Raw genomic sequence first — 14,351 nt, 5'->3', positions numbered from 1 at the left:
CTCGGAGGTGAGAAGGGTCAGGAATGAAAGACGACGGACTGTGCCCAACCCGATCAGCTTGCATCTACCCCAGCGCTTAGTACAGTGCCTGGCACATAGTAAGCGCTTAACGAATACCACAGTTATTGTGAAGAGGAGCACTGGCTAGGCCAGAGTGGGAAGAAAGCACAGACAGGCAAAAGGGAAGCGGGTGGTCAGGAGCTAAGAGACCCCGGCCAGGGGAGTACCCACTCTTTCCCCTGCCGCTGCAAGGCAGGGTAGGCGCCGACAGCCTTCCCACCTCTCCTTTTCCTTTTCACATTCTTCCCACTGAGCTGATCCTCACAGGGGTCACCCTGGAGAGAATTCAGAGAGTCCCAAAGTACTCATATACCTCCCCCACTTCACCCAATACCCCACAGGAAAATCAAAGATTAGCCAGATCTTTGCGACACTCACAATTGACGGTCGAGGCCCTGTTTGGAACCATCGTTCTTGGGGGGATCCAAGTGTCCATCTGAACACCCGTAACTCTCCGTTCTCCAGCTGCAACTCTCCCTCCAGTGCCCCAGCACAGACCCTCCAACACCCCTAACTCTCCCTCCAGTCACCCAGCACGGACCATCCTGTACTCCTAACTCTCCCCTCTCCATCGTCGACTCTCCCTCCAGTCACCCAGCACGGACCATCCTGCACTCCTAACTCTCCCCTCGCCATCGTCGACTCCCCCTCCGGTGACCCAGCACGAATGAGTCATCCTGAATTTACCCATTCTTTTCATTCTTCCTAACAAAATGGCACCGACCGCATTGTGGGGAGAAAATTGGGCAAGAAAGGCCGCCGACCCCACTGTGGGGTGAAAATTGGGCAAGGAAAGGCCGTGGGCATGGGAGCGGGGAGGAGGAGAACGTCCGCCGACCCTCCACGCCTACTCTGTCTCAATTCCCCCCTCCGTCCATCCCCCCTCCTTGCCCCACCGTGCCATTGACGCCGATTTCCACTGTGACTGTCCCCAGGAACAGGAAGCGGCTCCCTGTCGCACGCCCTTCTGCGGACGATCGCGCCCACGGGGCACCTGTACACGGTCGAGTTCCACCAGCAAAGGGCCGAGAAGGCGATGGAGGAGTTCCGCGCCCACAAAGTGGACCACTTGGTGACGGTCCGGAACCAGGACGTGTGCAAGAACGGCTTCGGCGTCACCCACGCCGCGGACGCCGTCTTCCTGGACATCCCCTCGCCGTGGGAGGCCGTCGGCCACGCCAACGCAGCCTTGCGAGCGGAAGGTGGGGGACTGCCGGGGCGCGTGGGCGCGCGGGGCCCGGCCGCTTGGGCACGGGCCCGGCCGGTCTTGGGGCTGAGGTTCGGGGATTCGATTTCTCCTCCCGCCCCCCGGGGTTTCGGGTTGGTGGATACAGGACCTCACCGGCTCTCCCGGGGAGGCAAGAAGAGATTTTAAAAGGGGAAAGGCAGAAACCCCTCAGCGCCCCAGCAGTTCTGGGTCTACTGTTGGGTTTGATGCTTTCACTGGGATCAAGTAAATCATATGAGCACTCTCTCAGCTCTGCTAATGCGAGAGTGATGCTCTGGTGTGGAAGGGTGTGTGTGTGAGAGAGAGAGAGATGGAGATGTAACAACTCCTGACAAAAGCAAGTTGTCTTTGACATTTTGCGAGGTGGGAGTGTGTAGGTTCAGTGTAACAGAAGGTTTTGTACCTTCAATTCGTCAGGCTGGGCCGGGGGAGCTGAGGGCTCGGCTCTTTTTCTCCCCGGCCGGGAGGCTGCCTGTCTCTCCCACCAGAGAAACTCGTCGTGAGGGCGGGGGCAGCCAGGTGCGGCTGAGATTGCAGGCCCACTCCCCTCGTGCCTCCAGCAGTCAACGGTACGGTGTCAGTGGTATTTATTGTCCGCAGAGCACTGCGCCAAGCTCTGGGTACAATGCAGTTGGTAAGCTCGATCTCCGCCCTCAAAGAGCTGACAGTTAACGGAGGACAGAGGAGTTTCATTCTAATCTTTTATTGGAACGTTTGAATCGGAGACTCTCAGGCCTGGAGGGGCCCGGGTAGGGTCATCTCATCCATCCTCCCGCCTCCAGCCAAGCTTCCTCCGGCCCACCCGTTGCTAGTGAGTCTCTGGTTTCTTTTTAACCGCCAGGGCCGAGGGAAAGGCGTTTACCCCAGGGTTTGGACATTGGGTGTGAAACCCAGGTTTTTTGTTGTTTGCTTGTTTTTCTTAAGCTTAGACAAGGCTGAACTTTGCTTCGGTTCTAAGGCCTGTGGGGGCCTGGCCTATTATTTTGGATTTGGTTCTGGGTGTGTAGCTTTTCATCTTGCAGTTTCCAGTGTCCTTTCCACCTTGGGTGGAGTTGTCCAGACGGAAAGACCTTGGGCCTCCGGGGCGGCCGGCGTTTGCTCCTAAGGGGCCTGTTGGCAAGTGAACCCCACACCCGCCACATACGCTTCCCCTCCCCAGCTGGAACAGAATGTCACCTCATTTCAGTTTAGTCGTGGCTTTTTATTTGGTTTTGGTCCGGTCAGCGGACCCGAGGCAGGGAGTTGGATTCCCTTTTGGCCACAGGAGAGCCCCTCGCCCCTCCGCAGCTTCTGGCCTTGCCCCGGAGGCGGTGGGACTGGCAGGTTTGGTTGGAAAGGCATTCGTTTCCTTCCCCTTGATAACGCAGCTGATGATGACAATTATTCAGTGCTTCCTTTGTGCCAGAGCGCTTACTGTGCTCTAAGCACTGGGGTAGATACAAGCTAATCTGGTTGGAGCGCACACTCTTAATCCCCATCTGACAGGTGAAGTAACTGAGGCCCAGAAAAGTGAAAAGACCTTGCCCAAGGTCACACGGCAAACACGTGCCGGAGCCGGGATTAGTTGCCCATCGTGGTCTGTTGGTGCAGCCCCCCCACCGGAAGAGCGGCCGGGCCAGTGGGGATGTTCTGTCGGCTGGCTCCGGGGGCTTCAAAAGTTCCTGCCTCTCAAGAGGCAGCAACGGACTCCCTCCCCCTGCCCTGGCTCGTGGCTCCAAGACGGTCCGGTTCAGATTTCCGGCCCTCTCCGGGGATTTGGCTTTGGGTGGGCCAGCTGTCCTCCTCTGCCTGCTCCCCCCGCCCCCTTTTCTCCTCCTCCTCCTCCTCCTCCTCCTGTGCTGCCGGGAGCTGCTGCACTGCGGCTCTCCCTGCCGCTCCTCGGCTTGTTCCCTTTCTCCTTGCCGTATCTGCTGATTTGGGCCTCTGATCTCTTCTCTCCCGCCCCGCCGCCCTCACGGCCGCTCCTTCGGCCTGACCTTGACTCTCGGAGCCGATTCTCCTCAGTGTGCCCGGACGGTCTCGGTCGGGACTTTCCCACCCGTCTGCCGGTTATCGCCGGGGCCCTCTGCAGAATCAATCAATCAATTAATCGTATTTGTTGAGCGCTTACTGTGTGCAGAGCACTGTACTAAGCGCTTGGGAAGTACAAGTTGGCAACATAAGAGCGGCGGCGGCGGCTTGGTTCTTCTTCCCCGCCCCGGCCCCGAGCCGGGCAGGGTAATTGGGCCACCGGGCACCGTGCGGCAGGAGCCCCGCTTCTGACATCACTCTTGCCTGTTATGTCATTTGCAGCTAAAGGGTGGGAGGCTAGATTATGAGCTCATTATGAGCAGGGAATGTGTCTGTTGATTCTCTTGTGCTCTATTCTCCCACGCGCCTCAAACAGTGCTGTGCACATAGTAAGCGCTCAGTCAGTACCACTGATTGACTGACTGACAGGGACGGCATTCGGGCCCGAGCTTTTCCTCAAGCCCTTCATAGGAGCGATCGGAGATCGCCGCTCCTTAGACGATGCAGGCGAGTTGTGCTAAATTATCCATATGTCATTTGCCCTTTTTTTTGTGTGTGTGTGTGCATGGAGGGGGTATTTGTTAAGCATTTACTCTGTCAGGCACTGTACTGAACATTGGGGTAGGTACAAGCTAATCAGGTTGGACGCAGTCCGTGTCCCGCAGGGGACTCTCAGTCTTAATCCCCGTTTTTACAGATGAGGTAACCGAGGCCCAGAAAAGTGGCGTGACTTGCCCAAGGTCACCCAGCAGACAAGCGAAGGGACCGGGGTTATCACTCAGGTCCTTCTGACTCCCAGCCCGTGCTCTACCCACTAAGCCACGTTGCTTTTCAGCCAGCCTCTTCTCCCTCTGCTTTCCCTTCCTGGATGCCGGGCCCAGGTCTGAATATTCTTTTCAAATCCCGAGGCGCGGCAACCCTAGCGGGCAGGGCCGGGGAGAGGCGGGCAGCAATGCCACCCCAGACCCATCCAGAGCCAAACCAACAGAAAGTGGCCGGGATCAACTTCCAGGCTTTGGAGCGGAAATTGGCCTCTCTCTGGGTTTTGATTTTCCCACTTGGATACGGGAGGGTCTGAAGCGGACATCGCTGGGTTGCAGAAGGCCTGAGTAGTAGAGGAAGTAGGGCCGCCTTTTCCGTTTTCCCCGAGCCCCAGGGCCGGTCCTGACGGGCATTCCTGGGTGTTGAGGATGGGGGGGGAGAGAAGAACTCGAGTAGCCGTGGGATGGGCTTGGGAGCATGTCTTTTCCAATGGAAATAGGTGGAATAATACTAATTGTGGCACCGGTCAAGGGCTTAAACCTTTGTGCCCAACGAACGACACTGGGATAGGCACAAGTTAACCAGACACTGCTGATGGTGCCCCACCGTGCCCAGGGGATGCTCAGCGGCACCGTGGGACTCATAATGATAACTGTGGTATTTGTTATGCGCTTACTGTGTGCCAAGCATTGAGAAGCGGCATGGCCTGGTGGAAAGAGCTGGCCTAGTGGAAAGAGCACGGGCCAGTTAGAGGAGCTGGCTTGTAATCCCGGAACCACCACTCATCTGCGGTGTGACCTTGGGCAAGTCACTTAGCTTCTCTGTGCCTCAGTTCCCTCATCTGCAAAATGGGGATTTAAATACCTGTCCACCCTCGTAGTTAGACCATGAGCCCCATGTGGGGCCTGATGATCTTGTGTCTGTTCCAGCAGTTAGTACAGTGGCTGGCACATAGTAAGCACTTAAATACCACAATTATTGTTATTAGTATTAACTTGTACTTCCCAAGCGCTTAGTACAGTGCTTTGCACACAGTAAGCGCTCAATAAATACGATTGATTGATTGATATTAATAGTAGGAGAGAAGCAGCATGGTTTAGTGGATAGAGCACAGGCAAGGGAAGCAGGCCCTGGGTTCTAATCCCAGGTCTGCCACATGTCTGCTGTGTGACCTTGGGCAAGTCACTTAGCTTCTCTGTTCCTTCATCTGCAAAATGGGGATTTAAATACCTGTCCACCCTCATAGTTAGACCGTGAGCCCCATGTGGGGCCTGATGATCTTGTGTCTGTTCCAGCAGTTAGTACAGTGGCTGGCACATAATAAGCACTTAAATACCACAATTATTGTCATTAGTATTAATAGTAGGAGAGAAGCAGCATGGTTTAGTGGATAGAGCACAGGCATGGGAAGCAGGACCTGGGTTCTAATCCCAGCTCTGCCACATGTCTGCTGTGTGACCTTGGGCAAGTCACTTTACTTCTGTGCCTCAATTACCTCACCTATAAAATGGGGATTAAGATTATGAGCCCCTTGTGGGACAAGGATGTGTCCAACCCCGTCTGCTGATACAGTGCCCGGCACATAGTAAGCGCTTAACAAATACCACGGTTATTAATTATGATTATTGGTATTAATTATGGTTATTGTTACTAAGCACTAGGGTAGATACAAGATGATCAAGTCCCGTGTGGGGCTTAGAGTCTAAGTAGGAGGGAGATCAAATTCGAAGGAGGACAGCCCCGGGTCCTGGGCCTGTGGGTGTCTGCAGGGTAGTTTGCTGGGTAAACTGAGGGAGGGGTTACCCTCTGTGGGAGCCCCCTGGAGCTGCTCCCCTAACTGGAGGGGCAGGGGGGTGTCTGCATTGCGGCTGGTCACCCGGGGCCCGGCTCACTCCACCCCCGGGCTGGGCTGTGCTAGGCACCGGTGGGGACACACACACACCCCCGTCCCACCGCCCCCCAGGCCCGGCCGGTTGTCACCTGCCCTTCCAGGGATGGAGGGAGAGAGAAGAGGGGCCAGGCTGCTCCATAATCCCAGGCCAAAGCCCTCAATGCCCCAGGACTTGGACGCATAATTTTCCCTTTTTTACAGAGCTGGAGGCGGCAGCGGAGTGGAGGCGGGGGAGAGAAGGAGGAGAAGGAGAGGGAGGAAGAAAGGGGAGCCTGTCATTCAATGAGTGGAGTCTATTGAGCACTTACCGTGTGTAGAGCACTGAACTAAGTGATGGAGGAAGTACAGAACAACGGAATCCCTGCCCCCAGTGAGTTTTCAGACCCCAAGGAAAGACAGGCATTGAAAGGAATTACAGATAGCGGAAATAGTAAATTCATTCATTCATTCAGTCGTATTTATTGAGCGCTTACTGTGTGCACAGCACTGGACTAAGCGCTTGGGAAGTACAAGTTGGCAACATCTAGAGACGGTCCCTACCCAACAGTGGGCTCACAGTCTAGAAGGGGGAGACAGAGAACAAAACAAAACATTAACAAAATAAAATAAATAAATAGAGTAATAACTACATACAAACATATATACATATATGCAGGTGCTGTGGGGAGGGGAAGGAGGTAAGGCGGGTGGGATGGAGAGGGGGAGGAGGGGGAAAGGAAGGAGGGGGCTCAGTCTGGGAAGGCCTCCATTCCCAACCATGCCCCCTCTGCCCCCCACCTCCTCCCCACCCAGAAGCCGAATCGAAGTGGTGCTGGAAGGCCCGTGCTTTGGGGACGGGAGAGAGGGGAGGAGAGGCAGACCGGAAAATTAAGCGCGATCTCCTGGACCCCCGGAGAGTGGCCACAACCATTCGATTGTGTCCAGACGTGCCGTGGGGCTGAGGTGGGTGTCAAAGAGATGAGGGGTGGTGGGGTGGGGGACGCTCAGGCAGAAAACCCACCAACCCCAGCCTGCACAGGAGAGACCCCAGCTTCCCCCGGGAATGTGTGCGGGCACCTCTGGCTCTGGGACCGGTGGGTTCCCGGGAGCTCAGTCCCCAAGCCCAGGGGTGCCCGGCCATGCCAACTGCAAGATCTCTGGGGGCCGGGCTTCCATCGGGAGAGGTGCCCGACGTCATAAGGCTCCCATTTTCTGCTTTGGGTCATTAGGGGCCTGGGCAAGGGAAAGGAAGAGGAGTCAGGGAACCAACCCCTTTATTGCCAATTTCTCTGTAAAACAGGAGCCCCCTACTTCGGGTAGCTTCTGGATGATTTCTGCATAATTTGACATGAAGACCCCTGTCTAACCAAGTCTCCCCCACCCCCCACTTTTTTTTAATGTTTTTTTTTAAGCGCCTACTATGTGCCGGGCGCTGTTCTGAGCACTGAGGTAGGTACCAGCTAATGAGATCGGACACAGTCGCTGTCCCACACAGGGCTCACGGTCTCAATCCCCATTTTGCAAATGAGGCCCAGAGAAGTGTTGTGACCTGCCGAAGGTCACACACCAGACAAGTGGCGAAGGTAGGATTAGAACCCAGGTCCTTCTGACTCCCAGGCTCCATGGCCACTCTCCAGGGGTCCAGGAGATCTCGCTTAATTTTCTGGTCTGCCTCTGCTCCCCTCTCTCCCGTCCCCAGAGCCACGGGCCTTCCAGCACCGCTTGGATTCGGCTTCTGGGCGGGGAGGAGGTGGGGGGCAGAGGGGGCGGCCGGGTCCGAGGTCCAAATCCTTTCCTTTCGACCCTCCCTAGACTCCCTCTCTGCTAGCGGGAGCTCCCCGCACCCGCCTCCCCCCTCCCACCCCCCCCAGCCGCCCCACTCACACAGCTCCTCAACGTGAGCGGGCTTAATCACACACAATTACAGTATCAAACCAGCGCTATCTGACTCTTGCTGAGGAAACTCACTGGCAGGCGCTCTGTGTGGGTTTCCAAGGAAGAAAGCCAAAAATGGGTTGGCCCTGGAGCTGGCATGTTTTGATATTGGGTGGTGGGGGTGGGGGGAGGGGGAGCCCTCCCCATCCCCACCCAAAGCCTCAGAGAGATGATCAAACGAGGTCCTTTCGGTTCCCCCTTGGGAGCTAACCCCTCCCCACGTCCTCCCGGGAAGGCCCTACAGCTTCAGGGTTGGAGTTCGTCCATTCAGCTGTATTTAGTGAGCGCTTCCTGTGTGCAGAGCACTGTACTAAGCGCTCAGGAGAGGACAAAATAACACTAGACAGACGCCTTCTCCGCCCACCACGAGCTCAGAGTAACTTGGGCCCGCCAGAGGAGGGGGTTGGGTTGGGCAGGAGTGGGGGCAGGCTAGAGTGACGGGGGGCACATGGGCCCGTCCAGCACCCCGGGATGATCTGGACGCCCATGGAGACCCCCCCAGCCCGCGGAGATGAGCTGGGACTAGTGGCAGCATAGTGGTGAAGAAGCTTGAAGAAGCAGCATGGCTCAGCGGAAAGAGCGCGGGCTTTGGAGTCAGAGGTCGTGGGTTCAAATCCTGGTCCGCCACATGTCTGCTGTGTGACCTTGGGCAAGTCACTTAGTTTCTCTGAGCCTCAGTGACCTCATCTGGAAAATGGGGATGATGACTGTGAGCCCCACGTGGGACAACCTGATCACCTTGTATCCCCCCCAGCACTTAGAACAGTGCTTTGCACATAGTAAGCGCTTAACAAATTCCATCATTATTATTATTATTAGTGGTGGCCCCGGGAACCCTCCCCATTCCATTCCACCTTTCAGGCTGGGACTTGTAACCCCGGCCTCTCCCGGGGTCACCCGTCACCCACCCCCACGGCAGGGTCAGGGGGCTGGGAGACGAGGCAGGGGGAAGAACCGCCTGTTCCATCAGCGGCCGGTTAGGTCCCGGCCCGAGCTTGGGGGTGACCGATTGGGGTTTCATGGCAAACACCTGACCGCAGCAAGACGGTTCCTTGCCTACTTTATTATTAAACCTTCCCCCGGAGCGGCCTCCTGGTGACATGCGGGTTTTGTCTCTGACCTCGCCCGAGTCAACGAGTCTATTGTGATATAATAAGAATAATGATGGCATTTATTAAGCGCTTACTATGTGCTGTTCTAAGCACCGGGGGGGTTACAAGGTGATCAGGTTGTCCCACGGGGGGCTCACAGTCTTCATCCCCATTTTACAGCTGAGGGAACTGAGGCCCAGAGAAGCGAAGTGACTTGCCCAAAGTCACCCAGCTGACAATTGGCGGAGCCGGGATTTGAACCCCTGACCTCCGACTCCAAAGCCCGGGCTCTTTCCACTGAACCACGCTGCTTCCCCAAATAAGATGACCTTTAGGCCAGTTCCGAATCCCCCGCCGACCCCTCCAGGTCCCGATCCCACATCTCTGTTATCCGGGGGTCCTGTCGAGCGACTCCCACGGGGCGTCCCCACCGGCCCTAGATCCCGCATCCTGCTAGCGGCTCCGGGAGCTCCCGTAAGACAAGCTGGGATCTGCCACTTGCGGTCAGTGCTTCCAAGCCCGTGTCCTTTTGCCAGGAACACAGAGGCCATGCTCACCGATTGAATGGAAAAATCGGGTCCCGGCTCTTCGGCCTTCCTGCCCTTTAGTAATCTTTCCCGTCCAGGTGGGAGATCCAGGACTCGGGGGGGTGGCGGTGGGTGGGATGAGTGGTATCCCCAAGGGACAAGAGCAGGACAGATTTTTTTTCTCTCTGTCCCAGGCCTGGCGGGTCCCCGGACAGCCTTGGCTTCCTCAGTCCGGTGTGTGAGAACAATTAGATAGCAGTCAAATAATGAGTTAACCAGGCAGGGCAGATTACCCAGCATTTCAAAACCAAGAGATTATTTGATTTATTGAGAAACGCAGGCCCTAGACAGCTTTCTTATCTAATTCCCAAGTTGAATGATTAGAAGGGTCTAGGGAGGGCATTGAAAATCATTTGACCTCTCCCTCCCCTACCTCGTGGCTGAAACACTATTGGGTAGGGACTGTCTCTATATGTTGCCAACTTGTACTTCCCAAGCGCTTAGTACAGTGCTCTGCACACAGTAAGCGCTCAATAAATACGATTGATGATGATGATGATGATGATGAAACGGCTGAGGGCAAAGCCACCCTTTCTCGCGGGAGGGGGATGGGACCGTCTCTGCCCCTTTCAGAGGTGCTTGGTCTCACCCGTTGTCATCGAAGCAGTGTGGCCTGGTGGAAAGAGCACAGGCCTGAGAGCCAGAGGTCCTGGGTTCTAATCCTCTCCTGGTGACCTTGGGCAAGTCATGTAACTTCTCTGTGTCTCAGTTTTCCCGACTGTCAAATGGGGATTTCGTGCCTGTTCTTGCTCCCACTTAGGACTGTGAGCCAGCCCCGTGTGGGACAGAGACCGAATCTGTCCTGATTATCTTGAATCTACCCAGCGTTTAGTACAATGCTTGCATACTAAGTACTTAACAATTACCTCAATTTAGTTTTTATTATTGTTATTATAAGCCAGTGGCTGCCTGGGGCAGCATCTAGCTGACCTTTATGATGTCACGCCCGTTTCCTTGGGTCGGGTGGGCCTGTATCATCATCATCATCATCATCATCAATCGTATTTATTGAGCGCTTACTGTGTGCAGAGCACTGTACTAAGCGCTTGGGAAGTACAAGTTGGCAACATATAGAGACAGTCCCTACCCAACAGTGGGCTCACAGTCTAAAAGGGGGAGAGATGATGCTTAGATGATGCTGTATGATGCTTATCCCTGTGGGATAAAGGACTGGGTTCAAACCGATCGTGCTTTATCTGCCTCATTGTTTAGTACGGCATTTGGCATGTAGTAAATTGCTTAACGAATACCGTCATTATCCCGATGCCGCCACCCCCCTACATGGGGCAGACCCTCCTCCCTTCTCCGTCCCCGAGAAGGTGCCCCGCCGCGCCTGGTTTGGGGCAGGCCATTCTGCCTGGACTATGAGCAGCTGGATAATCTACCCCAGGGATCTTTTTAGCAGCAGCCAGGAGCTCCTTCTACTCCCTCCGCCTTCCCTCCAACTTGTACTTCCCAAGCGCTTAGTCCAGTGCTCTGCACACAGTAAGCGCTCAATAAATCCGATTGAATGAATGGTTTGGTTCCGGCTCCGGCAGGGGAGGGGAGGAATGCGCCGAGCTCGCGGCCGCCGAGCCGTGATGCTGTAATCGCACGTTGGCTCCCTCCCCCTCCGTCGTCCCCTCTGCCCCCCGCCACCTGGTCCTGCGTACACTGCGGGCATGTTACATCACTTCGCCCTTCCCCACTCCGCACTCACATGATGCCGGAGACGTCCCTGTCTAATTCCGGGCCTCCGTGGAGGGAGCCGGCGGCCCTGTAGAGTAAATCCGCCCCGGGACCGGCCGGCCTTGGCGGGGTGGCATAGCCATAGTGGAAGTCGAGGGTTTGCACCTGCCGGGATGGGGAAGGGAGGAAGGAAGGTGGGTGTGGGTGGGTGTCGGAGACAAGGAAAGGGGAGCCGACCCTTTCCGTCGGCAGCCCGCCCCGGGGAGAATGCTCTTCTCCATCCATTTGAGAGTCGCAGGGTTCACCGCGTCCAGCACCGTCCCTCAATCAATCAATCGTATTTACTGAGCGCTTACTGTGTGCAGAGCGCTGTACTAAGCGCTTGGGAAGTACAAGTTGGCAACATATAGAGACGGTCCCTACCCAACAGCGGGCTCACAGTCTAAAGCCTCCTCCAGGAGGCCTTCCCAGACTGAGCCCCTTCTTTCCTCTCCCCCTCGTCCCCCTCTCCATCCCCCCGTCTTACCTCCTTCCCTTCCCCACAGCACCTGTATATATGTATATATGGTTGTACATATTTATTACTCTATTTATTTATTTATTTATTTATTTTACTTGTATATTTCTATCCTACTCATTTTATTTTGTTGGTATGTTTGGTTCTGTTCTCTGTACCCCCCTTTTAGACTGTGAGCCCACTGTTGGGTAGGGACTGTCTCTATGTGATGCCAATTTGTACTTCCCAAGCGCTTAGTACAGTGCTCTGCACATAGTAAGCGCTCAATAAATACGATTGATTGATTGATTGATTAAAGCCCTCCCTACCTCCGTCAGAAGGGCTAGGCCTAGAAGCAGCGTGGCTCAGTGAAAAGAGCCCGGGCTTGGGACTCAGAGGTCAAGGGTTCTAATCCCGGCTCCGCCGCTTGCCAGCTGTGTGACTTTGGGCAAGTCACTTCACTTCTCTGGGCCTCAGTTCCCTCATCTGGAAAATGGAGGTTTTAAACTGTGAGCCCCCCGTGGGACAACCCGATCACCCTGTATCCCCCCCAGTGCTTAGAACGGTGCTTGGCACATAGTAAGCGCTTAACAAATAATAAATCATCAGTATTATTATTATTACAGGGGTCTTTAGGCATCAGGGCTGCCTCCCGAGGGAAGCCAGCAAGAGCAGACGCCTCCTTCTCTGGCTCGGCCAGCCTTGATTCTCGGCTCACGTTCCATCCCAGTAAAGGAAGGGACGGGGAGGAGGAGGGAAGGAGGCAAGGGGGTGGGGAGGACGGGAGGAAAATATCTCAACCTTAGGCCATACCGGGCACTGGGTCTTTGTCTTTGGGCACGGTGGAGGAGGGGGGAACCTGGAGCCTCCCAGCAGCGGAGCAGACTGCCGCCAAACATTGCTTGAGGATGGGGTGGGAGGGTCGGAGGGTGCCTCCTGCATCCCGGCATAGCCTTCCCAGGGGAATTCTACCTTCCCAGTGGTATCGGAGGCAGGAGCCTCCCCAATCGGCCGGTCTTATGACCCCGGCTTCCCCACGTCCGGGGCCTAAGTGAAGCTTGGGAAAGGATTTCCCAGCTGGGAAAGATGGTCACTTTTGTACACTGCAAAGCAATCCCAGCTCTCTCGCTCTGTGCGTGCGTGTGTGTATGTGAGAGTGTGTGTGTGTGTGTCTGTGTGTGTTTGCATCTGGTGGGAAGGGGCCGTTTGGAGGCCGAGTCTGGGGCAGAACAAGTTTATTTCTTGGACATCTTTTCTTAGCATCCACTCAGAGGGGGCTGGGGTCGAGGCATCGGAAGGCGTCGCGTGAGATCGAATTGTGACTGGTGTTTTCTTGCTGTGTCCCCCGTCCCCCCCACCCCGCCTCCACCGTGCCCCCTCCCCGTGTCTGTCGCCCCAGGGGGCCGTCTCTGCTCCTTCTCTCCGTGCATCGAGCAAGTGCAGAGGACCTGCCGTGCGCTGGCGGAGCACGGCTTCACCGAGGTGCACACGCTCGAGATCCTGCTGCAGGCGTACAACGTCCGGACCGTCAACCTGCCCGTCCCCGACCTGGGCAAGGGGGCCGCGGCCGACGCCGCAGACGCCCCCTCGGACGCGGCCGCGGACTCCGGGCCCCCGCCCCCGGGGGTGGCCCAGTTCAAAAGCGGGGTGCCGCTCAGGGAGATGGTGGGCCACACTGGCTACCTCACGTTCGCCACCAAGAACTGAGCTTAAAAGCCACGGGGCGGTCCCGGCGGAGGGAGGAGGAGGACGGTGAGGAGGAGGAGAAGGAGCGGAACTCTTCCAACGATCCCTCCTCGGCACACAGCACCATATATAGTCAAGCGGAGCCGGGAGAAATTCTGTTTAAATAACACACCCGCGCGACCCTGACGCTGGGACGTTGAGGGCACGCGGGCCGCCCGGCTGCGGAGAGGAGATCTCCGACGTCCGCGATCTGCTGCCGGCTTGGGGGGCGGTTAGGGAGGAGGAGGAGGAAATAAAGCCCAAGGATCGGCCACATCTTTCCGTTGTTTCCTCTCTTCGAACCGTTTAATCGGAGAGCCCGGGTCACTTGGGCTCCCCCTCTTAGGGGCGGGCGTGATTCCTGACGGAGCCCTCCCGGAGAGACCCCCTGGACGCTGAGCGTGAGCGTCAAGGTGTTCCTAGGCGCCGTCCCCACCCCGACAGGTGGTTTTGTACTCTGGGACATTTTAGGAGGCCAGATTAAATTCGCGACTGTTGAATGAGAAAACTGGTGTGCTGCCTGTGCGTCCGGGGTTATGAGGCCCTCGGCGATCTGGGGTTTTTTTATTTTTAAATGGTGTTTGATAAGTGCTTTCTATGTGCCGGGCGCTGTTCTAAATACGGGGGCAGATACAAGGTAATCAGGTTGGACACAGTCCCTGTCCCACAGGGGCTCACAGTTTTAATCCCCGTATTTACAGATGAAGGAACTGAGGCGCAGAGAAGCGAAGTGACTTACCCAAGGTCACGCAGCAAGTAGAAGGACCGGGATTAGAGCCCAGGTCCTTCGGCCTCTAGCCACTAGGCCATGAGTCTTCTAGACTGTGAGCCCACTGTTGGGTAGGGACCGTCTCTCTATGTTACCAACTTGTACTTCCCAAGCGCTTAGTACAGTGCTCTGCACACAGTAAGTGCTCAA

At 56.1% G+C, this 14,351-nt stretch overlaps 1 protein-coding gene across 2 annotated transcripts in view; it reads left to right on the top strand.

Annotated features, from left to right (window-relative positions):
• TRMT61A (tRNA methyltransferase 61A) overlaps positions 1–14,031 on the top strand; it is a 40,185-nt gene extending 26,154 nt beyond the window's left edge. For both annotated transcript variants that reach the window (XM_038744054.1, XM_038744046.1), the window contains exons 3-4: positions 996–1,262; positions 13,107–14,031. In XM_038744054.1, coding sequence (XP_038599982.1) covers positions 996–1,262; positions 13,107–13,414 — 575 coding nt within the window. In that variant the 3' untranslated portion in view covers positions 13,415–14,031. The remainder of the gene's footprint in view (positions 1–995; positions 1,263–13,106) is intronic.
• Positions 14,032–14,351: the final 320 nt, after the last annotated feature.

Source organism: Tachyglossus aculeatus, chromosome 1, assembly GCF_015852505.1.
Source record: "Tachyglossus aculeatus isolate mTacAcu1 chromosome 1, mTacAcu1.pri, whole genome shotgun sequence".
NCBI lineage: Eukaryota > Metazoa > Chordata > Mammalia > Monotremata > Tachyglossidae > Tachyglossus > Tachyglossus aculeatus.
Note: the sequence above shows the minus strand (reverse complement) of the source record. Positions and strands in the feature narration are given on the sequence as shown.